Genomic DNA, 25,492 nt, shown 5'->3' with positions numbered 1-25,492 from the left:
GAGCAACTCTGCGTGCCACAGTACATGCAGTGGCTGTCCTGAGGAAAAGCACTGTGTATAGGTACACGACTATGCCAGTTGTTGGGTTGAGGCAATAGGTACGCTAATTGTATGGCTGGGCATTTCATAACTAAAGCCAAATTGTTTCATTATTTTAGTTATACTAAGTTTCCATTTGTATTGTCAGGGCTAGGGCTCAGACCCTTCAAACCCATTGTACAGACTGGGTCAGCAGAACCCTCACATGCAGGTCCACGCTAGGTAATCGGGAAAGATCCTGGGAGCCATTGGCAGATGACACAAGCTCAGTCCTCAGCAGCAGCAGCTTACAGCAGCCTCCAGCAGTAGTAGTGGTGGCCTCCCGGAGGCCCTGGCCACAACAGCCTCCAGCAGCAGTAGCTGCCCACCTGGGGGTATCCTGGGGATAGGGGGACACAATAGATCAGAGCCACTTGTCCTTTATACTTAAGTGCATAACCCAGGACACCTGGGTGCACATGCTCAGTTACATCAGACAATAACCAAGGAACACCTGGGCACACATACATATTTATATCAAATGCTTGGGAAGATTCTGAATATCTGAGGGGCCCTGACCATTTTCCTATATTTTCCCAACAACTGTGTGCACTTTTGAGTTACAAGCTAAAGCAGCGGCATTTTTACAGGAAACAGTTTTTGTTTGAAAGAATGACATACAGACTCTTGTTATTCATACATAGGTATTTGGCATGCATTTTTTTTTTGAAGGCAAACAAAATGAGCCTGTCACTTCAGAGGAAAACAGCCGATGGTATTTGCTGCCAGTGATAAACTTTGTGCTTTCGTGTGAAAAATAGAGTTTTGGAAAACTTGCATCCAACCGTTATGAGCTTGATAGCTTTCCAAAACCTAAAGGCTTCTCTGATGAGATTGGTGCTGATATTAGTGAATATGAATTTTTTATATTAATGAAATTTGTCAACATATGATAGATCTGTACAACCCAGTGAACCAAATACTTTCCAGATTGACCAATGTCTGGTGTTACAAAATCATGCATGGGTTAAAGACCCATTCAGAAGGCAAGAATATTCCAATGAGTCTTATTGTACCAGAATACAAAAAAATTCACTGATAGACCTTCACATTCCACATTGCAACTAACTTTGAAGAAACTACCACTTGTTGAGTTTTGGTATAATGCCAAAGAAGAATTGCCACAGTTATCTCAAAGGACTATTAAAATACTTCTTCCTCCTCCAGTTGCATGTCTATGTGAGCCCTTATTTTCTTCATATGCTTCAACTAAGACAAATCACAAGAGGTTGAATGCAGAAGCAGATATGAGAATCTACAGGTGTTTTCTATTGAAGAGATTTTTAAGGATATAGATTTTTTTCATAAAACGTCATTTAGGTCAACAAATAATGCGGTGGTATTTTAAAATTCTAACTTATCAGCAAATTGCCTATTTTGCTTTACCTACTTAAAGGGTAAATCAGTTGGGATCTTTTTTTCTTTTCAGTAACAGTGAGGCCCATGTCGAGTGAGAGAATTCAGTAATCAGCATTTCCAGAGCTTTTTGCTAGGTTTCTGATTCATTTATTTGGCTTGGTAAAGTACAGTTCTTCTTTAGCTCTGTTTTTGTAGAATACAGAGAGGATGGCTGAATTTAATGACAACTTAAGTTCTTTGGTGAACTTTAAAAAAAAGAGTTTTTTAAAAGAAACTTTAGGCTCACTTGTTCCTGCCTCATGCTGACCCATACCTGGTACAGAAACCACTTTTTAAAAAAAAAAATTAAAGCTTTTCTCTTCCGACCGCATCTAGTCTGCGCTGCAGACGCTACCGGAGGATCATCTGCTCTTTGGTGCAGACAAAAAACCAGGTAGCAGTTAGACAGGAAAAGAATGGCACTGAGACAGGTTTCCAGCAACAAGTGCTTTGGGGGATTGCAGAAAGTTTTTGAACATGACAGTGTGGAACTGAACTGCAAAATGAAATTTGCTGTCTACTTACCACCAAAGGCGGAAGCTGGAAAGTGCCCTGCCGTATATTGGCTGTCTGGTTTAACTTGCACAGAACAAAATTTCATATCAAAATCTGGTTATCATCAAGCTGCCTCAGAACATGGCCTTGTCGTCATTGCTCCAGATACCAGCCCTTGTGGCTGCAATATTAAAGGAGAAGATGAGAGCTGGGACTTTGGCACCGGTGCTGGTTTTTATGTGGATGCCACTGAAGAACCTTGGAAAACTAACTACAGAATGTACGCTTATGTAACAGAGGCGCTTCCCCAACTCATAAATGCTAATTTTCCAGTGGACCCTCCAAGGATGTCTATATTTGGCCACTCCATGGGAGGCCATGGAGCTCTGATTTGTGCTTTGAAAAATCCTGGAAAATACAAATCTGTGTCAGCATTCGCTCCAATTTGTAACCCAGTGCTTTGTCCTTGGGGCAAAAAAGCCTTTAGTGGATATTTGGGAACAGATCAAAGTAAATGGAAGGCTTATGATGCCACCCATCTCGTGAAGTCCTATCGAGGTTCTCAACTAGATATTCTGATTGATCAAGGAAAAGATGACCAGTTTCTTTCAGATGGACAGTTACTCCCTGATAACTTCATAGCTGCTTGTACAGAAAAGAAAATCCCCGTCGTTTTTAGATTACAAGAGGGTTATTATGATCATAGCTACTGCTTCATTTCAACGTTTATTGCTGATCACATCAGACATCATGCAAAATACTTGAATGCATGAAAAACTTCAGATAAAAGAATCTCTTCAGTATTAAAAAAGTTGTAATAAACAGAATTGCTGAGGAAAAAAATAATTCAAACCATTGGATTTCATAATGCTGAAAGGGCTTTATTCTGTTGTTGAATAACCTTCTGAATAAATATATAAAACCTAAAAAAAATAATAATAATAAAATAAAATAATTTAAAAAAATTAAAAATTAAAAAAAATTTTTTCCAGCTGGTTGGTGTGGGGATCTAAACTCATGACCTTCGTGTTATAAGGCTGCCCTCTAACCAACTGAGCTAACTGGCCAGCCAGAAACTCCTGAATGAACTGTCCTTCCTTCCCATTCACTGTGTTAGAGAATTTCTGGCCCTTTCAGGTTCCCGTTCCCATTTAGAAGGAAATCTCAGTTCCCTCCTCTTTGCCCCATGCTCGTTTGCTCAAGATGTATGAGACCAGTTATTGTATGAACTGTCCTTTTCCTAGAGCATAACTTCTTGAGGAGAGGAAATTGAATCCTGGTTATTAGGGTGAAACCCTGGTAATGTACCTTTGCTCTGCTTATATTATGTTGATGTAAAAGAACATATTAGGTGTCCAGAAATATACCTCAACATCACCTTTAATGAAAATAGTACTGCCCAAAATAAAATTAGAGTAATATAATCACAAAGACTAGCATAAACTTGTAAATCAGTGTGCTAAATACAAAGGCAGGAGTAAAGCTCTCAAACTCAGGCTCTTCAAAGTATTATGTATCTTTAGATATTGACACTGCCTCAAGCATCGTACTTAGTGTCTTGAGTGGTGAGTCTATACAACCAGAGAGTCCTAAAGATTATAATGTCATGTGTCTAATTTGGGCTATATATTGGGTTTCTGATTTTAGAAATGACATCTCTTAATTTTTCTCTTGCTTTTATTTATTTAGAGTAGGGTTTCTTGACCTTGCCATTGACATTTTCGGCTGGACAATTGCTTGTTGTGGGAGGTTGTCTTATGCATTGTAGGATGTTTGACAGCTTCCCTGACCTCTCCCCACTAGAAAGCGGGAGCATACCCCAGTTGTAACAACCAAATATGTCTTCAGGAATTGCCACACACCCTCTGGGGCACAAAATTGCCACTGGAGAGCCACTGCTTTAGGATAATCGTTATTGGCAAGTGCTTCATCACTGGCACCTGTTCATGCAGGGGAGTTAGGCTTCTTGCTAAACTGGGGTACATTAATTACAGAATAATAAAATCTGGTACTAGTAAATATGACTTTTTAAAAAAAATGTTTTTATTTTCTTTTTGAATATGACTGTAAAAAGTATCATTTCCTTTTTTTTTTCTGGTGGCTGGCCAGTATGGGCAACTGAACCCCTGACCTTGGTGTTACAAGGCTGCACTCTTAACCAGCTGAGCAACCGGCCAGCCCCAAAAGTATCATTTCTTTATTATCAAGTGTCAGGTATTTGGCCAGTTATTTATCTGGTTTTATTCTTTGTTAAAAAATTTATAAGAAATTTTCATTTAATGTTTTACTTTTTAAAATTTCATTTAAATAGATGGGGTTGTTCCATATATTAGGTATAACCCATAATATTTGAGGCTTATTGCTTTCCCTTAGATTGGTTAAATAAATTAGTTTTCTCTTATGTAAAACATAATAGTTCAAAAAATTTATTGTCTAATATATGCAAGTATATACAAGAAAAAAATCCAGAAGATATACTAACAGTAGGGTTAGGATTACAGAATATTTTCACTTTCTATGTTATATACTTTCTGCAAGGTTTGAATTTGGGGTGGGGAGAGGGGTTTGAATTTTTTAATGTGAGCATATAGTATTTTATAAGCAGACAAATGATTTAGGTAAATTTGTATTAAAATCTCTTTATTTTCCTTAAGTGGCTTTCTGATAGGAAGAAGAGAGCACTACAGAAGAAAGATGTAGGTGAGTATTAATTGTTTTTCCCACTTAACTACATTAGTGATCCATGTTATAATGCTTTTAGTCCTTTATTGTTAACTCTGTATAGGTGTAGTAGTCCATTTTCTGTTGCTGATAATAGAATACATGAAACTGGGTAATTTTTAAAGAAACATAATTTATTTCTTACAGTTTTGGAGGCTGGGAAGCCAAAGTTCTTGTGAGGGCCTTCTTCTTGGTGGGGACTCTGTACAGAGTCCTGTGGCAGCACAGAGTATCAGATGGTGAGGTCTGAGGGAGAATGTTTTTCTACGTGCTTTCTTCCTCTTCTTATAAAGCCCCTAGTCTACTCCCTGATAACCCATTAAATCATTAACCCATTAATCCATGAATGGATTAATCCATTCATGAGGGCCTAGTCCTCATGATCTAATCACCTCTTAAAGGCCCCACCTTTCAAATACCATTTTGGGGGTTAAGCGTGAACATGAGCTTTGGAGGACACACACACTCAAACCATAGCAATAGGTGAGGGTTTACAAAAATACAGTGAAATTTTTTTTTTTTTTTTTTTTTTTTTTTTTTTTTTTAAAGATGACCGGTAAGGGGATCTTAACCCTTGACTTGGTGTTGTCAGCACCACACTCAGCCAGTGAGCGAACCGGCCATCCATATATGGGATCCGAACCCGGGGCCTTGGTGTTATCAGCACCGCACTCTCCCGAGTGAGCCACGGGCCGGCCCTACAGTGAAATTAATATAGTGAAAAATAAACATCTTTGACTTTTCCTTCCTAAGAAACCTTTTGTTGTGGTTGATATGTTCCTGGTGAGTATGGGATTTGATTTTACCCTACTTACAAGCCAATAAGTTAGCCTGTTACTGTTTCACGGATAATAGCAGAAGATGCAAGACTCCTGCGTCAGAGACAAGGACTTTGTTACTCATGACACAGCAGACAGTGTGAGCGTCAGCATGTTTGTCCTGTTTCGTCCCTGAGTCCCATGGGTCACTCAGCACAGCCCAGACAGATGCTTCACATGCAGTGGGTTTGTGTTGCAGATGAGGAGCCCTGGGCTTGGGAAGTCCACTGCTTTCATAGCAAGCAGTAGGCAAGCTGGCTCTTTGTACAGAGGGGACATGTTACCTCATCCATCAGGGTTCCCAGATACATAAATAACCCTGAGAAATGGTTCAGGTAAAAGTGGCCAGGGCCTTGCATTCTTGTTACACCCAGCAAGATGTGTAGGAATGCAAGAGGCCCAATGAAGACTTTGTTCTCCAATGTATCCAAATCTTTTTCTTTTTTTTACTTTAGTATATTGTAAAAGGACATCCAAATCGTTTTCTGTTAGTTAAATCTATTTGTCAATTTTTGAGATACAGCGACAATGAGCATTTTCTTTCTGAACAAAGTAATTTTACATATAGTATGTGTAAGCTTTAACAATAAGATATTACTGCAGAAGATTTTGATTCCTTTTTTTTTGGTGGCTGGCTGGTATGGGAATCCAAATGATTTTGATTCTTTAACTTATTTTGGCGAACAAATCTTTATTAAATTTTTTCTATTGCAACTTGTCATTCATTATGAAAGGAGATTTATCTTCCCATATATTTTGTTTAACTTATTCACTAAAAATCAAAGACCTAAGATATCGAAGGGGTTTCTGGATGTGAGATAAATACCCTAAGGCAAGTGTCTTGGAAAAGTAAGCTTTACATAGTACTAAAGTTAGAAAATTAAAATTTTAAGGGCCAGCCCGTGGCTCACTTGGGAGAGTATGGTGCTGATAACACCAAGGCCAAGGGTTTGGATCCCTGTATAGGGATGGCTGGTTAGCTCACTTGGGAGAGCATGGTGCTGACAACACCAAGTCAAGGGTTAAGATCCCTTTACTAGTCATCTTTTTTTTTAAAAAAAAAAAAAAAGAAAGAAAATTAAAATTTTAAATGAAAAGAAAACAAAAACTGCTGCTTTAGTACTGTTTACAAATTCTGATTTTATGTGACTCTCCCACTGCAGTGTTCTCGTGTATAACAAAACCGATTCAGAATATTTAGGGGAAAAAATTGCTCATTGACTATTTCTCCCAACCGATCTCAAAACTAATATGTGTCTTCCAGATTGAGTGGGCCTCTCCTGCTCAATTGGTTTAGATCTTCTATTCGGGTTTAATAAACACAGCACTAATATACCATAGAGTGATAAATAGTGTCTGCAGTAGGCACATTGTTATGATAGCAGCCAGCAAGAACACACACTTTCTTGTAGGAAGGAATGGGTTTTTTTGAGAGTCAGTGTTAGTGTTTTGACCCGGAGAGACTGAACTAAGTCTTCCTGTAGCCCAGATGCACTTGGCTGCAGATCAGCGGTGCCAACAGAGGCAAGAGTCAGCTTGGTAGCAGTTTCTTCTATAAACCTAAGATTAGGGAGGCTGAAACCTATTATTATTTTGGAGAAGAAAATTATAAGATTTTTGTCTTCATCATGATCAAGTAATGATAGTGGTTTAATGTTTATTCTGTTCCCTCTTTATCCAGGTCTTAAAACTGGATGCTTGACAGACTATTGTGGAAATTTTTTATCTAATTGATGCTGATATTTTTTTCTTTTTTGAAAAGTAAAAATAAAATATTTAGCTAAGAAAAGTAATGTATGATCTAAGAAGAAAACCTTGCTATTTAATGGGTGGGTTGTACAGTGTCTTTTCCCAAGGCTTGGAAGCATTTGGGACACATTTTACCTGTTTGTAGTTAATGTGACTGCTCAGTACTCTTTGTCTTCCTGTGATGGAGAATAATAATAAGCACGTGTTCATTAAACTGGTATTTTTTTCCCTCTTTGTAGATGTCCGTAGGAGAATTGAACTTATTCAGGATTTTGAAATGCCTACTGTGTGTACCACTATTAAGGTGTCAAAAGATGGACAGTATATTTTAGCAACTGGTAAGCATCTTTTTGGTTATTACTTACATACATTTTGTAGCAGGAAATGCTGTGTGGTGGGAAAGGTCACCTTTTTAACCCTAATATTATTAAAAATTTCATACATACAGAAATATTGAAAAAAATTATACAGTGAACACCCATTTTTTCACCACCTAGGTTCTGCAGTAGTTTACTGTATTTGCTTTATCGTGTTTCTAGCTGTCTCTGTCCGTCCATCAATTCATCTTGTTTTTTGATACATTTCAGAGCAAGTTTCAGATACCAGTATACCTCACCCCTAAATACCTTAGCATGTTTATCATTAACTAGAGCTCAACATTTATTGATATCTATTTGTGGTGCTTTTTTTTTTTTAAAGATGACTGGTAATGGGATCTTAACGCTTGCCTTGGTGTTGTCAGCATCACGCTCCCCCAAGTGAGCTAACCAGCCATCCCTACATAGGGATCTGAACCTGTGGCCTCGGTGTTATCAGCACCACACTCTCCCAAGTGAGCTAACCAGCTATCCTTCTATAGGCATCTGAACCCATGGCCTTGGTGTTATCAGCACCACACTCCCAGGTGAGCCACGGGACGGCCCTTATGGTGCCTTTTTGTAGGTAAAATTTATATACTGTGAAATGGACAGATCTTTTTTTTTTTTTTTTGGTAGCTGGCCAATACAGGGATGTGAACCCTTGACCTTGGTGTTACCAATACCACAGCTCTAACCAACTAAGCTAACTAGCCAGCTGAAATGCACAGATCCTAAGTTTACCATTTGAGTTTTGACAAATGCACACACCTGTGTAACCCAAACCCCTGTCAAGATATAGAACTTTCCTCTCAGAAAATTCCTTCATGCCCCTCACTGTCAGTCCCTGTGTCTACCCATGCAGAGGCAACCACTGCTCTGATTTTTTTTCACCATAGAAGTTTAGCCTGTTTTAGAACTTTATATAAATGCAGTCATACACTGTGTGTTCTTTTGTATTTTTTTTTGTATTTGAGATTCATGCATGTTGTTATATATATCGATGGCTTGTTCTTTTTTATGACTGTCAGACTAGGACCCACCCCTTCAAACCCGTTGTACAGATTCGGTCACCCACCCCTCACATGCCATGCAGGCTGGGTCACAGACCCCTCATGTGCCTAGCTGAGTCACCAGACCCCTCACATACAGGTCGCAAGCTTGGCAATTGGGAAAGACCCCTGGGAACCATTGGCAGAGTTGACATGTTCATTCCAACGTGAGTTCAGTCCTTGGCTTCCTCGGCAGTGTTGTTGGCTTCCCAGTGTCCCGGGGGCTCTGGCAGCAACAGCTTGTAGTAACAGCCTCCAGCAGCAGTAGCCGCCTCCCCGTGGCATGCCCCCATCATCCTAGGGGCAGGGGGGCCCCGTGGATCAGAGCTGCTCATCCTTTATACTTAAGTCCGATAACCCAGGAACACCAGGGTGACCACATACAATAGCCAGGGAACACCTGGGCACACGTGCACAGTTATCATTTACATCAAGTACTCGGCAAGATTCCAAACCCCCGAGGGATCCTGACTATTTACTTTCACTTTCCCTACAATTACTGAATAGTATTTTGTTATATGGATATGCCACAGTTTATTTATCCATTCTCCATTTGATAGACACCTGGGCTGTTTTCATTTTTTGGCTGTTATTAAGCCCTATGAACAATCTTGTACAGGTCTGTATTTTGGATATATGCTTTCGTTTGTCTTTGGTAAATACCTAGGACTGGTTTAACAGTGTCAGTCTATACCCCTTTTCCAGCCACTTTCTTTTTTGATGATACCTTCATACGTACACAGGCCAGTCTCTTTTGTTCTGTGTTAGTGATTATCTCAGTACTAACACTGTCCACATCTCTTAACCTCCATTTTAGGTTCAGAAAATAGTATAGAGGATTGGAGAAATCTAAACACATTCATTGAGGACTGGAAGTAGTCTAATGATATGATTTGTTTTCTTCATCTTATAGATCCAGATTTTTGTGTGCCTATAATCTGTTGAAGATTTAGAAATATTGATTTGTCCAAGGTCACCAATCTAGTACTTGTGAACTAGGATACAGATTAAGTTAGAGGTTAAATCTGCTAAATGTTTTTTCCAGCTGGCTGGTACAGGGATTAAACCCTGAACCTTGATTTTATCAGCACCACACTCTAACTAACTGAGCTATACAACTAGCCCCAAATCTGTTAAATCACACTTTCTTTTGTGAAATCATCTTCTACTCCCAAAATTAATCATTTTCTTTCTTATTCAGAACACTTTGGTTTTATTTTCATCTTAAAAAGATTATTTCATAGCTGGTTAGCTCAGTTGGTTAGAGCTCAGAATTGTAATACCAGGGTCAAGGATTCGGATCCTTGTACCAGCCGGCTGCCAAAAAAAAAAAAAATTTAATTAAATCACATATTTTACAGGTACTGCCAGATTGTTCTCCAAAGAACTTGTATCAATTTGTACTAATCAACAACAGTGTATGAGAGTATTTATTTTTAACACTCTCACCAACACAGAAATTAACCATCTTTTTCATTTTTGTCATTCTGATGGACAAAATAATTTCATTGTTGTAATCTACTTTTATTGGATTATTTGTGAAGTTTATTTGTTGTTTCCCTTTCATTTTCTGTGACTTGTTATCTTTTACTCACTCTCCTCTGGGGATATTTGGGAGGGGATGCTTTTAAATTCCTTTCCTTTGATTGGTTATAATTAATCCTGCCTACCTCTGGACGAAAAGTACACTCAACATATCTGTAGGATATTGATGATAAAAAGTATGTCTTTAGGTTTTACATCATGTTAATTTTTTTATAGGAACATATAAACCTCGAGTTCGATGTTATGACACCTACCAGTTATCCTTGAAGTTTGAAAGGTGTTTAGACTCAGAAGGTAAGAGGCTTAATTTGAATTCATGAAAATAGCTTTCTGTATTTGCCTGCTTTTCTGGTTTTCAAAATGGAAGTGGGTTGTGTATTAGTTTTCTATTGCTATGTAACAAATTACCAGTAATATGACAGCTTAAAAGATCCATTTAGTAGCTCACAGTTCTGTAGGTCTTAAGTCTATACAGGTTCTGTGCTCAAGGCTAAACTCAGGGTTCTAGCCAGGTGGAGCTCTTATCTGGAGGCACTGGGCAAGAATCTGCTTCCACATTCACTAAGGTTGTTGACAGAATTCAGTTTGTTGTGGGTATAGGACTAAGGGTCTCTGTCTCCTGCTGGTTGTCAGCTGGGGACCACTCAGCTTCTAGAGGCTGTCTGCATTCATTTTCACGTGATCACTTCCACCTTCAAGCCTGCAACAGTACATCTTAGCCTTCCGCTTTGAATCTCTCCGACTTCCCCTTCTGCTGCCAGCTGGAGAAAACTCTGCTTTTAAGGAGCTCGTATAATTATAAATCTCCCCTTTGCTGTATCATGGGAGCAGTGTCTTATCAGGTCACAGGTTCCACCCACACCCTCAAGAGGAGGAGGTTACAGAAGGGTGAAGGTCACTTGGGGTCATTCTGACGATTCTGCCCAGCACAGAAAGCAAGTCACAATGGGAAAATTCAAGTACTTTTTATGAGTTGTCCTAGTGTTTGAGATTGAGGGAAAAGAAGTTAATGGGATATGTGGTCTGTAGAATTGTAAGCCTGTTATCCTAACTTGTTTCACCCTTTGTTTTTTGAAAACAGTGGAAATTCTGTGAGCTACTAACATACTAACAGCTGTTTTCACTTTTTACTTTTGTTTAGCAGTTAACTATAAATGGGTAAAAAGTTATCTTTTTTTAAGCAACAATTTTTTAATGTACTTTAGTGTATATTTGAAAGTCTTAAAAATTATTTACTTTGAACATCTGAGAAAAACTGTGGCAAAATCAAGAATTAATTCCTTTTTTTTTTTTTTTGGCTGCTGGCTGGTATGGGGATTTGAACCCTTGACTATGGTGTTATAACACTGCACTCTAACCAGCCGAGCTAACCGGCCAGCCTAAGAGTTATTCTGTGAGTTTGCTCCATTTCTGCAAAATCGTAGTTGATGTATTTTGAGAGATTGTAAAAGCTTTTAATTTTCCATTGGTGTTTTGGAGGCAATATAGCATGGCAATTTTGTTCTTGCTTTACATAGGGGCAGAAAAGAGAAAAGTGGCATCTGTGTATAATTTCTGTGTTGAATTAGAGTCTTTGAATCAAGTTTGCATTTTTATTAAGAACGTTGATTGATAATTGTATTTTTTCCTATTATTTCCTGTTTTTTTAGTTGTCACCTTTGAAATTTTGTCTGATGATTATTCAAAGGTATGTTCGATCACATTGGTTTGTACTGGCTGTACTCCAGAAAGGAGTGAGTGGGATTTGTGATGTTCCCATTGCTAAACTAAAAATGACTGTGAGGTAAAATATAACCTATCATTTCCTACCAATATTCTTTTAGTTTGTTACATGTATGATATGTAGTATCTTTAAAATAACAGTGATAGAAATAGCCTTTGGTCAGTCTAAAGTCAAAATTTTACATCTCACATATGAAACTTTATATTTTTAAGAATTGATAGTAGTGGTCTTTTTTAGACCATCTTACATTCTAGATTTGTGATTCGGATTATTGGATTCACATACCATTGGCAGATTTTTAAGGTACCTTTGTAGTATGTTAAATTTATACTTGGAGTTTATCAGACCCTGTGTGATAATTGTGGGATTATTAAAATGTGTTCCTAAGTGAAATAGGAAATTGCTCACTGAGGTTACTGTGGAGTGCTCCATGTTATAAAATGCAGGTGCCAGCTAATGAAGGGCATTTGTTTTTAAGTCTTTTAGTTAGAAGGTAAGGTTTGCAGAAAAGCTGTAGGATACAGGAAGACATTCAGGAGCCAATGAAGAGTTCGATTCCGAACCACAGTGGAGAGTATGTGCATGTGTGATTAGAGAGAGAAAGTGTACTTTTCCAGTTTTAGTGAGGATGAAATAAACACTTTACTTAAAAACCTAAGCAAACTAATTTTCTTGTTTTATTTTCAGATTGTCTTCTTACATAATGATAGATATATTGAATTTCATTCACAATCAGGTTTTTACTACAAAACCAGAATACCAAAGTTTGGGAGAGATTTCTCTTATCACTATCCATCCTGTGACTTGTACTTTGTTGGGGCAAGGTATTTGATCTAATCACTCCTTGTTTTCTTCTTTCTTCCTTCTAAAGCATCTGACTTCTGTTCTTAAATTTCTTGTACATTTTATTTATTTAAATTGCTTTAATATAAAAGTGATATGTGGTTATTATAAAAAAAAACTTTGATATGTATATATATATTTCTAAAATTTATACTTACTTAAAAGTTTAGTGTAGTTTACCGTATTTTTAACTTTATGACTTTGCAGCTCTGAAATTTATAGATTAAACTTAGAACAAGGACGGTACCTGAATCCTCTACAAACTGATGCTGCGTGAGTATTGTTTTAGTAATACTGCTGTATTTATTTTGACCAGGAGATGGAGCCAGATGCTAAAGTTATCATCAAATTATATGTGATATTGCATTTAAGCAGAACTCTGGGCAACTACATTAAAAAGAGCACTGTTAAATGTTTTCTTAAAAAATTCACTGAAAGACCTGGTGATTTCTTAAAAATTTTAATTTTTTACATATACTGAAAACTTTAAAAGTCACATAAAAAACATTATGATGATGATGATGATGATTTGTGGTGTTCTTTAAATTTTCATTCATGATTTCATTTTGTGATATTTTCTACTGTGGAGAAACTTTGAATTAACTTGGAGTGCCATTTTTTAATTTTTATATTTTATGTTTTTGCTAGCAGACTTTAAGGATTTTTATTTTCCTTTTTTTTTTTTTTTTAAAAAAAAAAGATGACCGGTAAAGGGATCTTAACCCTTGACTTGTCAGCACCATGCTCAGCCAGTGAGCCAACTGGCCATCCCTATATAGGAATCTGAACCCGCAGCCTTGGTGTTATCAGCACCACACTCTTAAGTGAGCCACGGGCTGGCCCTTATTTTCCTTTTGTCATACATTATAGTCTAAACTTACATTTTATTCAAAGAGAAATTCTTTAGGATTGAATGTGTTATCATCATCATCATTATAATGAATAGTAACAATAACCATAGTAGTGAAAGCATTTACTATGTGCCAGACATTATTCAGCCATTTTACTTAGTTAACTCTTTTTAAATTTCCCACAGATTATTGTGGTCAGTACTATTATCATCTCCATTTTACAGACAGAGCAGCTGAAGCTCAGAGAGGGCAAGTAGCTTGCCCAAGGCCACACAACTAGTAAAGGGTAGAAGCTGGATTACTTCTCATCTGTGTATATAGTTTGTTGAATTTTCCATATTGCTTTGAGAGGATTCTTAAAGGTTAGCATAATATGTAGTGATAGAAACCAAGTAAACTCTTGAGATTGTTTTGTTTCACATTGGCTTGAAATACTTTTATTTTCTTTAAAAAAAAAACTTGTAACTTCACAATGCATTATTGCATAATAAAAAGTGATCTGCTTTTTAGCTGTATAATTTCTTATTCATAATAACAGCTATTATTTATTGTCTTCTATACTGTGGACATTGCTGAACATTTTGCAGTCTTTTTCATTTAAACTTCACAACTCAGTGAGGTAGGTGAAATATCCATTTTACAGAGAAATAAAATGTGGCCTATGTCAGTATACCCAACTCAAGTTATTCAAATCTCAAAATTGTCATAGTTATAGCCTGTATTCTTTTAAGAATGCTGTCTTGCCTTGGAAGAAAATACATTGAAAAAATAGAATGACCCTTTCTTCTTATGGTGGTGGAATAGTATCTGAGAAGGAAGTCCTTTCTTTTTTGTCACCTAGCAGGTGACCCTGTGAGTCAAGCACTTAACCCTTTCATGCCTTGATGTTTTTCATTGCAGATGAGTGAGAGAGAATCTGCATGTCTTCTTTCTCCACAGAGTTTGTGTTGACTGTTTATTTAGAAAGTTTTTTGAGTACCCCTTTCCCCTTTAAGTAGATGCTAACTAATACTGTCTCCTCTATTGCTTTACTGTTTTAGGGAGAATAATGTTTGTGACATAAATTCAGTGCATGGCTTATTTGCCACAGGAACAATAGAGGTAAGTGTATGTTGACTTTATTTTTTGAAATATTTGTTTTCCATTTGACAGTGAATGGATTTTTTATTTAAAGACACAGTTGTTTCATTCTTAGAGCAGGATGGTAATGAGGCATTAGCTTTGGTTTGTTTTTCGTGTGGTGCAGTGACCTTTCCACGCAGAGACACAGCTGTTCTGTTGCTGTAGGCTGTGGCCGTTGTGCATCAGATTGAGTGTACGTGAACACATATGTGAACGTTGATCTCAGGAGCTTGATTTGAAGGTGGAAGGGGCTGAGCACAGCCTGCCGTCACACCTGGACTGCCAGCTCCAGGGGAACGCTGCGGACAGCCGGGCTTGTTCTTAATGGGAGGCAATATGTCAGGGGGGCCCAGCTCTCTCGCTTGTTAGGTAGTTTTATGACTGTGAATTAGTTACTTTCCCTGAGGCTTAGTTTCCTTAGTGGTGAAATGGAGATGATAATACTTACCTTGCCAAATTTTTAGAGGTGTGGGTGAGAATTGCATGAAATACCTATATGAAAATAATATAAACTATAAAGGTGTATAGGATAATGATTTGTACATCCTGTATAGTAGCATTCAATAAATATTGAAATGAATACACATAACGTTTTCCTTCTTTTTTTTTTTTTTGCTTTTTTTTGCAGCTGCTTGGTACAGGGATCTTACCCTGGACCTTGGTTTTATCAGCACCATGCTCTAACCAACTGTGCTAACTGGCCAGTCCCACAACATTTTACTTTTAAACTGTAGTATCTTTGAATCAGTGTTATTCACACTTTTCCAGAATTTTTCTAGATTTGCATTTTTCAATTACAATAGTTATAAATACTCATAGTAAGAAAAAAAAGATGCAAATATGATGTCAGAAACTTATTATAAAAAAGGTGTCGTCTTCTGCCTTCTAGTCACTAAACCCCAGAGGTAATTCTTTAATGATTTGGCATAGCATATGCAAATATGCATATGTGTACATATATTTTTTAAAGTTTTTTAAAAAATAAAATGATATTCTACTATTGTTCTCCATTTGCTTTTTTTTTTTTTTTTTTTTTTTGTCGTTTTTTCGTGACCGGCACTCAGCCAGTGAGTGCACCGGTCAGTCCTATATAGGATCCGAACCCGCGGCGGGAGCGTCGCCGCGCTCCCAGCGCAGCACTCTATCAAGTGCGCCACGGGCTTGGCTTTTTTTTTTTTTTTTTTTTTAATTTTATTTTGTCGATATACATTGTAGCTGATTAATGCTCCCCATCACCAAAACCTCCCTCCCTTCTCCCTCCCCCCCTTTTTTTTTTTTTTTAACATAACAGTATATAGTGTGTATCTTTATTTGTTGGTACATTTTTTTTTTTTTTTTTAAGGATGACCGGTAAGGGGAATCTTAACCCTTGATCTGGTGTTGTCAGTACCACGCTCACCCAGTGAGCTAACCAGCCATTCTATATAGGGATCCAAACCCTTGGCCTTGGTATTATCAGCACCACACTTTCCCGAGTGAGCCACGGGCCAGCCCCTTGTTGGCACTTTTAATTACTTATAATGCTAAACTAATGTTTTTAAACTGATGGATAGAGTTTCAGTGTTTGAAGGTACTGTAATAAGTCAGTTCTATATGAATGAAATTAATGTTCCCTCATTCAAATTATTTTTATAATAAGAGATGGGACACATGAGGTTGATCTAACAGAAATAAGTAAAACTATGTCGAATGTGTTATAGTATTATTATGCCTAGATCAAGACAATGAACATTACATTCTCTTGATAATCACTTTACTTAAGATTACCAAGGGGGAGATTTTAAAATAGTTTCCTTGAGAGAATAGTTTTTAATAGAGTCTTTACAGCGCAGCGTGGGCTACATATCAAGAAGTTTGCTCTCTAAGAAGTTGCGTGTTAGAATGGGCTTCACCAGCTTTTTTATTTTTTTATTTATTTTATTTTTTTTATTTTTAAAAGATGACCAGTAAGGGGATCTTAACCCTTGACTTGGTGTTGTCAGCACCACGCTCAGGCAGTGACCTTACCAGCCATCCCTATATGGGATCTGAACCCGTGGCCTTGGTGTTATCAGCACCACACTCTCCCGAGTGAGCCACGGGCCGGCCCTTCACCAGCTTTTTTACGAGTAGTTCTGGGACATGGTGAGAGAGGAGTAGATAGGACTGCCCAAAGGCTGGGTTTCCTGAAATTCCTTGATCACTGGGGGTTTGCAATTTGAGAAGTATAGTCAAATCAGACTTAGTTCATTTTTACATTAGTTTTGATGTATGTTGGATTTTGGTTTCTTCTGTGGCAATTATGATACTATTATTGTCAAAATCAGACAGTTTGCATTTTGTGCTCTTTGAAGTGTGTAAGAGTGGAGATTTTGCAATAGAAATATTCACATTTAGGTCAATAGAAAATCAGTATGGTTAAAACCATATTGTATTTACCATGGAATTTATCTGCATACTCATTTGTTGTTTGTGGAATGCAGCTTTTCTTTTTTATGTCTGTAAAGTTTACTAAGTCATTTTGAGAAGACATAGAAGACTGGCTCATTTGGAATTGCCCGTTGAATGTTTTGGAAGATTTCTCTTCCTTTATTCATCTTTGTGCCGTACACATTTGTAGTAATATTAAAAGATTATTGAGATCGAAGCCTCCTAAATATATTCAAGGCCTTGCTTTTAAGATGGTTACTATATTAAACAATTTTTTAAAATCTTTGTGGATTTTTTTTGTTGTTACAAAATCAAACAGGGAATAGTACAAAGCGAGAAGTGTAGTCTCTGCCACTCTCCTCCAGTCCTGTGTCCGTAGTCACACACTGTTAGTAATTCATTCTGTGTCCTCTCAGAGGTTTGTCTGTGTTTGTACAAACAGGTTTTTTTCTTTTTTTCTTTTTTTTCCTTTTTTGTGACCAGCATTCAGTCAGTGAGTGCACCGGCCATTCCTATATAGGATCCGAACCCGCGGCGGGAGCATCGCCGCGCTCCCAGCGCAGCACTCTCCCGAGTGCGCCCCGGGCTGGGCCCAAACAGGTTTTTTTAAAGACAAAAGGATAATGCTAAATTTCTCTTTTGTGGACATAATTCTAATGTGTGTATATCCCCGTCGTTCTTTGTAGTGGCTCATGTTCTAAGTGGAGGCCCTGCAGTCCCTCCTTCGCACTGCTGTCTGCAGCTCTTGTTTACATTTAAAAAAAAATTTTCCCTCATACCTTTTTATTTTTAAAAAACTCACACCTTTGGAAAAGTTGAAAACATAGTTCAGTAGTCATTTACGTACATTTTGCACATTTGCTTGTTTTCTTTTTCTGTAAAAATATGTGTCTGTGTATCTATATTAAGAATATGATTATTTTATGTTTTGGTGGCTGGCTGGTACAGGGATTGAACCCTGGACCTTGGTGTTATCAACACTGTGCTCTAACCCACTGAGCCAACTGGCCAGCCCCTGAAAATATGCTTTTTTAATCATTTGAAAATAAGTTGCAGACATTATGACATTTCATCCCTGAATACTTCAAAATGTATTTCTTAAAAACAAGGACCTTCTTCTATAAAATCATATTATCATCACTAAGAAATTTAACACTGATACAATAATATTATATATTAAATATTTGACATTGATACAATAATTATTTACATTTTTTCGGTTATACCAAATCTTTCATAGCTCCCCCACCTGCCTTAATCCAGGGTCTAATCAAAGATCACACATTGCATTTGGACCTTTTTATTACCTAGGTTTTTTGTTTGTTTGTTTTTAATTATAAAAGAAATTCAGGTCATGGTGAAAGATTTAAACAGTACTAAAAAAGTTATAAGGTAAAAAATTCAATTTTTATTCTCCATGAAATAATCGATATTAATAAGGCTTATTTTTGTATGTGTTTAAAATTTTTCTGGTAGCAGCTTTTATTTAAAATTGTTTTTCATTTGTTTAGGGTCGAGTGGAGTGCTGGGACCCAAGAACTCGAAATAGGGTTGGCTTATTAGACTGTGCATTAAGTAGTGTCACAGCAGATTCAGAGTAAGTAGAAATTAATTTGCAGTGTAAAAATTTATCAACTTCTGATTTAAGCAAATGTATCAATACTAAATAAAATAAGTTACTAAAGGATGAAACACTTAAGACTTATATCTGAAGTTGTAGTTTCTGTGATTGTTTTACGTAAAAATTCCCTCCTGTGAAAGCTTACTAAGTAGGTGAGCCAGATAGAATTTCTTTCTAAAGTAACTACACAGAATGCCTTATTTCTTTAATTGCCATAGAATTTTGTTTAAACAAATGCACTGTAGGAGTTTATATTCCAATTCTGTAGGATCTAGTGATAGAACCGGGAGTCCATTACTCCAGGTAACAGGCAGAAAGATGTGCTTTGAATTCTAAGGTGGAGGGAAGCATGTATTTTTTATTTATTTTTTTGTTTCTCTTTGCTTAATTCCTACATTTAAAACAATTAGAAAAGCAGTACATATTTGGGGGATAAAAACCTCTAAAAAAAAGTAGAGTCTTGAATTAAGAAAGAAGTTAAAAGTCCCCTGTCCCCCACTCACCAGAGTGGTTATTGTACAGTTTGCAACTTATCCTCCAGCTGTTTTTCTGTGCTCATGTGAACATGTACACAGGCACATTATTCTCTCAGTCAAATCCTTGACATGGGATTATTTGCTGCAGTCAGTTGAGGAATGCCTTTTCTCTGGGCTCTTTTTTTTGGCGGCTGGATGGAATGGTGATCTAAACCCTTGACCTTGGTGTTACCAGCACCAGCTCTAACCAAGTGAACTAACTGGCCAGCCCCTAACCATCTGTTAATTATGACATTTAAAATGAGCATAGGAATATTTTTTCCTATTACTGAGTTTTATTAAAATAATACTAATAACTTCATTAATTATGTTATGGAGTATAGTATATTAAGTAATTTTAAATTGGAAAATTCACTTATTCTATCATACATTTGTTAATAGAATAAGCCAAAAGAAAATGCATATCAATATTTCATCATATTGGCATGAAAGAAAACAAATCAGAAACCTGCATATTTTTAGAAAGTAGGAAATCAGTTATAAGATCAGTTATAAAGATATTATAAATCAGTTATAAAGATATTTACCCATTCCCTAGGAAGCAGAAAGGTTAATTTGCTCTCATTCTTTAGCATTAATTTGTCTTCGAATTAGAATAAAGAGACTTGGATTCTGGTATATAAGCTCTGTCATTAATTGTCTCACCTTGGGAAAGTCATTTGAGAAAAACAGTCCAGCAGGAGTTACTTGTAATATGTCTTTTTTTTTTTGGCAGCTGGCTGTACAGGGATCCAAATGCAGTAGGGTCATAAGGCTATTTCTACTTTAGTGACAAGAGAAGTAGCATTGTAGAAAATTTAAGAAAGGAATGTGAAAAAATAATCTTAACTGTGGTCTTCAGAAACATGGGAGTATTAGGGCTGGCCTGTGGCTCACTTGGGAGAGTGTGGTGCTGATAGCACCAAGGCCACGGGATTGGATCCCTATTTAGGGATGGCCAGTTAGCTCACTTGGGAGAGCGTGGTGCTGACAACACCAAGTCAAGGGTTAAGATCCCCTTACCGGTCATCTTTAATTTTTTTTTTTTTTTTTTTTTGTCTTTTTTCGTGACCGGCACTCAGCCAGTGAGTGCACCGGCCATTCCTATATAGGATCCGAACCTGCGGCAGGAGCCCCAGCGCCGCACTCTCCCGAGTACGCCACCGGCTCGGCCCTACCGGTCATCTTTAAAAAAAAAAAAAAAAGAAAGGAAACATGGGAATATTCATCCTATTTATTAAAAGTAGGATATTGATTTACAAACATTTTTTAGTGGCCTCTTTTGTCCTTGGAGGTGGGGCATTTTCCAGCTGTCATGATGGAGTTTATTTCCTAAAAAAATGATTTTATGATATTATTTTAAAAAAATAACTTATGCTTACTGTAAAACAGATGCTAAGCAATTTCAAAAATACAAAAAAAGAGAGTAAAAATGACCTCTGAACACAGAGACGTTATAATTTAAATAACCAGACCCCTATTGGTGCATGAAGGATGTCTGTAGTTTTCACTATCATACATCCATTTATAATTTTATCATTATTTCTTAAGGGAAAATATCCAGAACCTGAATTTCTGGGTTAAATAGCATACTTGTTATTAAGGCTTTTGGTGCATTGCTCAGTTGCTTTACAGAAAACCTAACATCAGTTTAAACTTCTACCCACATGCTTAGAGCATGCATTCTCACTTTCCTCGGCCCAAGACAACCACCACAGGTAGTGTTAGAAAGAGCCTAAGGTTATTAATTAACTAAAGCTTGGTAGAAATAATAGCTAACATACTTTCTATTTGCCAGGTACTGTTTTAAGTTCTTTACATATATTAGTTTACTTAATATAACAACCCTTTCCTGTAGGTAGTGTTGTTGTATTTATTTTACAGATGAAAAAATATCCACCAGTGGCATTCAGCCTTTAAGGATTATGTTGGAGAATCATATTTATTACTAGGGAAAGATATTCCAAATATAGCTTTAAGTGGAAAAGCAAACCATACAGTTGCCTGTGCTTTTCTCACATTTTTGTAAGAAAAGCAATGAAAAAATAAGTGTAGGCATAGGAGAAAATCTGGATGCATATGAAAATGTTAAACATTTTTCTTGCTGATTCAATTTCAGTTGATTTTATTTGTTTTTTTTTTAATGATTAGCTTTATTTTATTTCTACAAACCTTATGAGCTGTCCCTTCTGTTATTTAACAAAGTTCTAGAAGATGGAGCCAGTACAATAAGAGAAAGAAATGAGTGTAAATATTGGATAAAGGAGGTAGTCTGGACCATATGATTGTCTGCCAGAGAAACCCAGTAGAATCAACTGACAACCTGTAAGAACAATAATGAGAGTTAAATAAATTGGTTACAAACTAAATTTGCAAAAATCTAGTTAGAAAGATACAGTGTAAAAAGTTCTCATTTTTAACAATAAAAATTGTAAAATACTGGGAGATAAATTTAATAAGTACCTATCTGAAGAAAATAACATATCTTATTAAGAAACAAAGTTTGAATAAGTGTAGAAAATGTATCACTGTACTGAAAAATGATTCTAAAGCTCATTTTGAAGAGTAAATGACTAAAAATGATGTGGATGTGAGGCCTCAAGGTTCTGAACTACTTCAGTAGTTACAGGCTGACACTCTAGGTGGCAGAAGATACCTGCTAATGCCAGCAGTTGTGGCCTGGACTGTTGGTTCAGGGCCAAGGCCATGTGTACAGTCAGTGTTGAAAGCAGGACTGATGTCCACTTCTGACTTGCTGTCTAAATACCTTCCACTGATAAGCATTGCCTTTGGTGCTGATACTCTTAGTGGGTGAGAAGCATATTCTAGAGTTGTGGCCATACCATTCATCGTCTTCAGTACCTTCAGAGCTTCTGGGGTTCTCATTTGGGGGGTATTCTTATGTTAGCTGGACATGGCTAATTTTTAATGAAATTGGGTATACCCATACTCCAATATAAAATCATTTCCTCTAAAAGGAGGATGTTTCTGTAAATACCTTACCCTGGCTTAAGTTAAATAAAAGATAAAAATAGATAACATTTACATGTGAAGCGTATTTTTTATTTTGATTGTGAAAGTTTGGACGCAATGACCTTTTAAACAGAAGGCTAGAAATGTGATTTTTCCCCATTAGATTTGAAGCGAAGATTAATAATGAACTTGTTACTTGGAAGGAGGTTTGACCATATATTCACGGAGCAGGAATATTTTTCCTTTCAGGATAAATACTTTACCAACAATTTCTGCTTTGAAATTTAATGGCGCCTTGACCATGGCAGTTGGAACATCCACAGGGCAGGTAAATATGTTTATGTTGGAAACTTCACATGTTAGTTGGTATTTCAGAGGTGTGTATGTGTCCTGAGAAACATACTGTGGGAGCAGAAAATAGGTCATTACAGTTTGGGCCTGAGTGGAGAGGGTACTCCAGAACAGTGGACTCTTCTAGCACCTTGAGAAATCTTGACTCTTGCTTTAGTGGTTGGTCTGAGATACTTTGGAGCTGGAGCTGTAGTGGGATTGGCTTCAGGTGTTCTCTTGGAACAGCATTTTCCAGAGTGTGTGGAACAGAGTTCTGTGGTCAAAAAAGTTTGGAATTTTGTCAGACTCCAACTTCTGGAGATTCAAAGTGGGTTTAAATACATATTGAAAGCTTTGAGAATTCCTGCAGACAAGAAATGTGTTTAGGCTGGCCAGTTAGCTCAGTTGGTGAGAGTGTGATGCTAATAACACCATAGTCAAGGGTTTGAACCCTGTACCAGCCAGCCGCAAAAAAAAAAAAAAAAATGTGTTTAGTAAGTATTACCAAAATTTATGTGTTCAAGGAACCTTTTTTTCACATAGCACCATTAACCACATCCCATGCAGTGAGTGGTCAGCAGAACATACATTAGCAATGCCAGTCCGAGAAGTACTTTTTTCTTTCCTTCAAGGCAGACCCCACACCCTTATCAGTTTGTCCCACCCTCACAAGAGATATGAGACCCTACCTCTAGTAGATGTACTATCTCTGTCACCATGGGCTAGAGGAGATCTGTCACCAGCTTCCCCAGGCGCCCTTGCCTCTGAAGGCAGAGGTCAGAAGAGATTCCCCCTTCTCCCAGTCATAGTCTTGCCACCACCATGTGTCTTGAATCTACCAGGACTGTTCCTCATTATGCCTTCATTCTTATATCAGTTGCTGTGACAGTACCTGGTACATGGTAGGCCCTCAGTACATATTTTTTAATTAACAAGTGAAACTCTTATGGACTTTCCTTTTGTTCCTTTCTTTGTATAGCTCAGTGGTTCTCAAATTCATTGTGCCTAAAAATTACTCTCAGAGTATAATTCATAAAACTGTGTACTTTCAGGGTAATTTAAGAGATTTTCCTAGAGTTTTGCTGGCTGACTTTAGAATCTTAGCACCATGAGTAAGGGAGTTCATTGTGCTCATAAAAAGGTAATGAAACAAATGGCAGTCATTAATCTAACTCTTAAATGTTTCTTTTTAAGATAAAATAATTTAGTTTGTTTAAACAGAAATAACTTTTTTTTCTTTTAGGTTTTATTATATGATCTTCGATCTGATAAGCCATTGCTAGTTAAGGATCACCAGTATGGGCTGCCCATTAAGTCAGTTCATTTCCAAGATTCATTAGATTTGATTTTGTCTGCAGACTCTCGAATTATCAAGATGTGGAATAAGAACTCAGTATGTATTCTTTGTTGAAATTACTTCCTTCTTTATTTGGATGTGTTCCTAATGCTCCTTTTCTTTCTATTGACTTTTTTGAGTAGGTTCTTGAGAAAGAGATGCTGAGTATTTGTTTGAGAACTTAGTAGGAAGTCAGTTACATCAGGATAGATGATATCTGTGTTTAGATAAAGTAATCATGATTGCTTTCTTCCAGTAAAGAAATTTTCCTCCTTTTCAAGGCCTAGCATGCATCTTAGATATTTAATCAGTTAGAGAGAAAATCATTGTTTAAAAAAGTTGACACATGAGAATCCCCCCTAGATCTTGAGGCCCTCTCAAACCCTAGGAGAGTTTCTATTAGCTACTAATTATCTTTCCATGTCAGTATTACTATACATCTCAATTCCGTGCCTTATCCCAACCTCAAACAATTGGATTTTAGAAATGGCACCTTTACATAATTTCTTACAGTATTTTCTTAAAAACAATATTTTCTTGGGCTGGTCGGTTAACTCAGTTGGTGAGAGCGCAGTATTATAACACCAAGGTGGAGAGTTTGAATCCCTGGACCTGCTGGTCTCTGAAAAACAAACAAAAACGAATATTTTCTTAAGAATATTTTGATGTTCCTTTCCTCAACTCCTAGTGTCATGTAAAAAGAAACAAAATCCTGTGTTGCTGGTTTTAATTTGCCTTCTGCTTTTCAATTTTCATTTTAAAAACCTAAGTATTTTGAGAGAATAGTAAAAGTATTTCCCACTCATCAAATAAGTGGGAAAAATGCATATAGTATAGCAATTGCTTTTAAGAGTTCTCTTTGCATTTAATTAATTAGGAACTTAGCTTTTTTTTTTTTTTTTTTAATGTGACTTTTAAATAATCCGTGTTTGGGCCAGCCCGTGGCTCACTTGGGAGAGTGTGGTGCTGATAACACCAAGGTCAAGAGTTCGGATCCCTATATACGGATGGCCAGTTAGCTCACTTGGGAGAGCGTGGTGCTGACAACACCAAGTCAAGGGTTAAGATCCCCTTACCAGTCATCTTTTTTAAAAACAAAAATAAAAGTAGATAAATAATCCATATTTGAGGTGAAGTTGGGTGGAAGATCCACTGGCCTCAGCATTAAATGCCTGAGGGCAAGTGCCAGTCTTTTCTGTGGGTTCTGCCTGTGCTCAGGTCACAGATGCTGCAGGCAGCCACGTCACAGATCATAATCTCCAGCTTCCTGGGCCATTACTTTTGGCTTTTAAAATTTCATTTTGTTAACTCTCAAAGTATTGACCTTACTTAGCTCCCCTTCTTTTTCCCTCTGGATCCTGGAGATTCAGAGTTGTCCCCGGGGGTGTGTTCTGCCTCTCTCAGGCCCTAGTTCCTTCATATGCTCTTTTGACTCTTTATGTTATATGGAAGTGGAAGGGCTTCCAGCTTTCCTAATTTCTTGAAAGAATTACCCTGATGGTTGCCTGGGAATGGTATGCTTTGTACTTTTTTTGTCTTTGAGTTTGGAGGGTTTAG

At 37.1% G+C, this 25,492-nt stretch overlaps 2 protein-coding genes across 4 annotated transcripts in view; both read left to right on the top strand.

The window, feature by feature from the left end:
- Positions 1 to 25,492, top strand: part of NOL10 (nucleolar protein 10) — a 117,409-nt gene that overhangs the window by 9,566 nt on the left and 82,351 nt on the right. For 2 of the 3 annotated variants that reach the window (XM_063078340.1, XM_063078341.1), the window contains exons 2-11: positions 4,626 to 4,671; positions 7,499 to 7,597; positions 10,429 to 10,506; positions 11,862 to 11,899; positions 12,623 to 12,759; positions 12,986 to 13,051; positions 14,670 to 14,730; positions 18,672 to 18,757; positions 22,519 to 22,597; positions 23,843 to 23,992. In XM_063078340.1, coding sequence (XP_062934410.1) covers positions 4,626 to 4,671; positions 7,499 to 7,597; positions 10,429 to 10,506; positions 11,862 to 11,899; positions 12,623 to 12,759; positions 12,986 to 13,051; positions 14,670 to 14,730; positions 18,672 to 18,757; positions 22,519 to 22,597; positions 23,843 to 23,992 — 840 coding nt within the window. The remainder of the gene's footprint in view (positions 1 to 4,625; positions 4,672 to 7,498; positions 7,598 to 10,428; positions 10,507 to 11,861; positions 11,900 to 12,622; positions 12,760 to 12,985; positions 13,052 to 14,669; positions 14,731 to 18,671; positions 18,758 to 22,518; positions 22,598 to 23,842; positions 23,993 to 25,492) is intronic. The other variant, XM_063078342.1, reaches the window with a different exon arrangement.
- On the top strand, positions 1,891 to 2,888 carry LOC134363334 (S-formylglutathione hydrolase-like). The gene has a single exon (XM_063078934.1). The coding sequence runs from the start codon at positions 1,893 to 1,895 to the stop codon at positions 2,742 to 2,744; it is 852 nt and encodes a 283-aa protein (XP_062935004.1). The 5' UTR covers positions 1,891 to 1,892; the 3' UTR covers positions 2,745 to 2,888.

This window comes from Cynocephalus volans, chromosome 14 (assembly GCF_027409185.1).
Source record: "Cynocephalus volans isolate mCynVol1 chromosome 14, mCynVol1.pri, whole genome shotgun sequence".
In the NCBI taxonomy this organism is placed as follows: domain Eukaryota; kingdom Metazoa; phylum Chordata; class Mammalia; order Dermoptera; family Cynocephalidae; genus Cynocephalus; species Cynocephalus volans.
Note: the sequence above shows the minus strand (reverse complement) of the source record. Positions and strands in the feature narration are given on the sequence as shown.

Bases quoted from the DNA above. Each gene is read 5' to 3' on its own strand.
- LOC134363334 (XM_063078934.1), top strand. From the start codon at position 1,893: ATGGCACTGAGACAGGTTTCCAGCAACAAGTGCTTTGGGGGATTGCAG.